Consider the following 2448-nt stretch of genomic DNA (forward strand, 5'->3'; position numbering starts at 1 on the left):
AAAATTAACAAACCTAACGCAAACTACATCACTAATTGTTGCCTAAACTTAAGACAAGCATGAAAAAATACAAATTCTAGCAGAATGCGAGCACAAATTTTGCAACACGTAATGACACCTGATGATAAAAACACACAAACAAATCTCCAAAACAGATTTTAACGTTACAAATTATGCAACAGAAACTTGCGATATTTTGTTGTAGTTTGTTAAGCTTGTAAAAATAAAATTGTAATTTGCTGAAAATATTTTTAGTTCGTAAAACTAAATTTAAGTTTGTGACTTGAAATAATTTTTCATGTGCATGTTTTCAGAGCTAAACTTTCAGATTAAAATTTGTTGAAACTGTATGTATCAAATGTACTTCACCAGTTAGGGTTAATACATTTACAAGTCCATTCATATTCATAACTGTATAAAATCAAATGTGCTTGTTGCAGGTAAGCACCGAGGGTTAAAACATTTACAACTCTTATCTTACATCTTATACTACTGATATACGATATCATCATCTGCGCAACACCACTCGGTGTTTACAAAATACCATCTATAGGTATAGAAAATTCTTTCAGCAAATCTAAAGAATGAAGCCACGACTTCCATTCTTTTATGTAGTCGGGTGGCACTTCGGTGTCCCAATCAAGACCTTCAATAGCTAAACGCTGCAGAATTAACCTAGCTTTTAGGAAGAATGGCGCGCCGAACGGATCGAAATTTTGGCCAAGTTGGCTTAACATTGAGCGACGTGTGTACTTCTCCAAAGGTCGGAGAGAACACTTAATGAAGAATGAATCTGACTCGGTTTGCCACACACAACCTAGAGTTTTTGCTACTGATAAATCTGTGTTGTCTTTTTCGAGGTTGACATCGCGAAAGGAAGAAGCTAACATCTCCTTTTTGAAGTTGGACAAAACATCCAACGCCCCTTTGTTGGCAATCCATTTCACCAAACTAAAGCCTCGGCTATCGAACAAGTCAATGGCTTCTTTAGCAATCTCACTGACCTCATCAAGGCTATTTCCAGAGAATATCAGATCGTCCATATACATATTTTTTCGAATGGTACTCAGGGTCAGGTCACTGGCTCCAGTGGGGTTTTGTTCAATCATTTTTTGAATGGCTAAGCAGGCGATGTATGGACTGCTTTTAATTCCCCAAGGGTGTACACAAAATCTAAACGGAATTACTTTGCCCTTTTCGATATCATTATTCTCAAACCATAGCAAACGGAACAAGTCGCGTTGTTCCATTGGTAATTGAATCTGGAAGAAGCACTTGGTTAGGTCTGCCATTAGGCCAAACTTTCCCAATCTAAAGCGAGCCAGAACTTGTGTTAAAGGGTTTAATGTGTCTGGGCCTGACAAAATCACATCATTAACACACCTACCCTTAAACTCAGATTTTCCGTCATATACCACTCGCTTGTTTGCTTGAGATGTCACAAAATATGGTAAGTACCACACAAATGCCGGTGAGTCGTCGTCTTTTACCGGCTCAATGTACTCATTGGACTGCATTTCAGTCATCGTGTCTACTAAGAATATTCGAACATCATTGCTTTAAAGCCTTTCGTCGTAAGCTCAGAACACGGTCAATAGCCAAAGAGTGGTTATCCGATAATTTAAAGTCGGTTTTTAGCGGTACGGGCATTTCAAATCTCCCTTCTTCAACTTTCATTTGCGTCTCAACAAATTTTTGTGCTATGACATCATTGCGGGACAGTTCTATCGTTTCATCTGTTAGGATTAAATCCTTTATTACATGTTTTAAACGACTGATTTCAATCTCCTGCGCATCAAAACTGTCAAGACTAAGTGACTCCTCAGCTGCGTTACCATTAATGGCAACACGACGTACTTTAGAATCACCAGAGATCATAGAACCTCGACCTCCACTAGCCAGCCAGCCCAGTGGGGTTAAAATAGCATGGGGCTCTTCCCGAGTCATGCCAACATCCTTTTCTAATACTCGCATCAAGTAAGCATGGTCATTCCCGATTAGAATATCGACCGACATTTTGCTAGGTGACGAAATCAATTCAACATTATCGAAATGTGAAAACCTGTTTAAGTCTTGATGCTGCAGCAATGTTTCGACATGGTCACTCTAAGGTGCATTTACCACTGCTTCCACATCACCATACAGTTCGTCAGTAACCAAGGATTGGATACTAAATTTAACCAGATCAGAGTGTATTTCTTGTTTGCCTGCTAGAGTGTCCATGCGGAAAGAGACATTATCCGCGGCTTTTAGATACAGTTCTTCAACCAATCGGCTTGAAACAAATGTGAGCTGAGAGCCTGGGTCGTGTTGACAGTAAACCAGAGTGGTCTCTCCATTTGATGGGTTTATGACCTGCGCAGCCGTGACACGATTAAACACTGCCCTCTTATGAGCGATGCTTACGCTACGATTAGTGGCGGCAGGTGCCGTTCTAAGACCATTGCC

General features: G+C 39.9%; 1 protein-coding gene across 1 annotated transcript; it reads right to left on the bottom strand.

The window, feature by feature from the left end:
• Nucleotides 1–533: 533 nt before the first annotated feature.
• LOC145770188 (uncharacterized) lies at nucleotides 534–1526 on the bottom strand. The gene has a single exon (XM_082581776.1). It carries the CDS (start codon nucleotides 1524–1526, stop codon nucleotides 534–536), a length of 993 nt encoding a protein of 330 aa, XP_082437902.1.
• Nucleotides 1527–2448: the final 922 nt, after the last annotated feature.

Source organism: Aplidium turbinatum, chromosome 5 (assembly GCF_918807975.1).
Source record: "Aplidium turbinatum chromosome 5, kaAplTurb1.1, whole genome shotgun sequence".
NCBI classification, from domain to species: domain Eukaryota; kingdom Metazoa; phylum Chordata; class Ascidiacea; order Aplousobranchia; family Polyclinidae; genus Aplidium; species Aplidium turbinatum.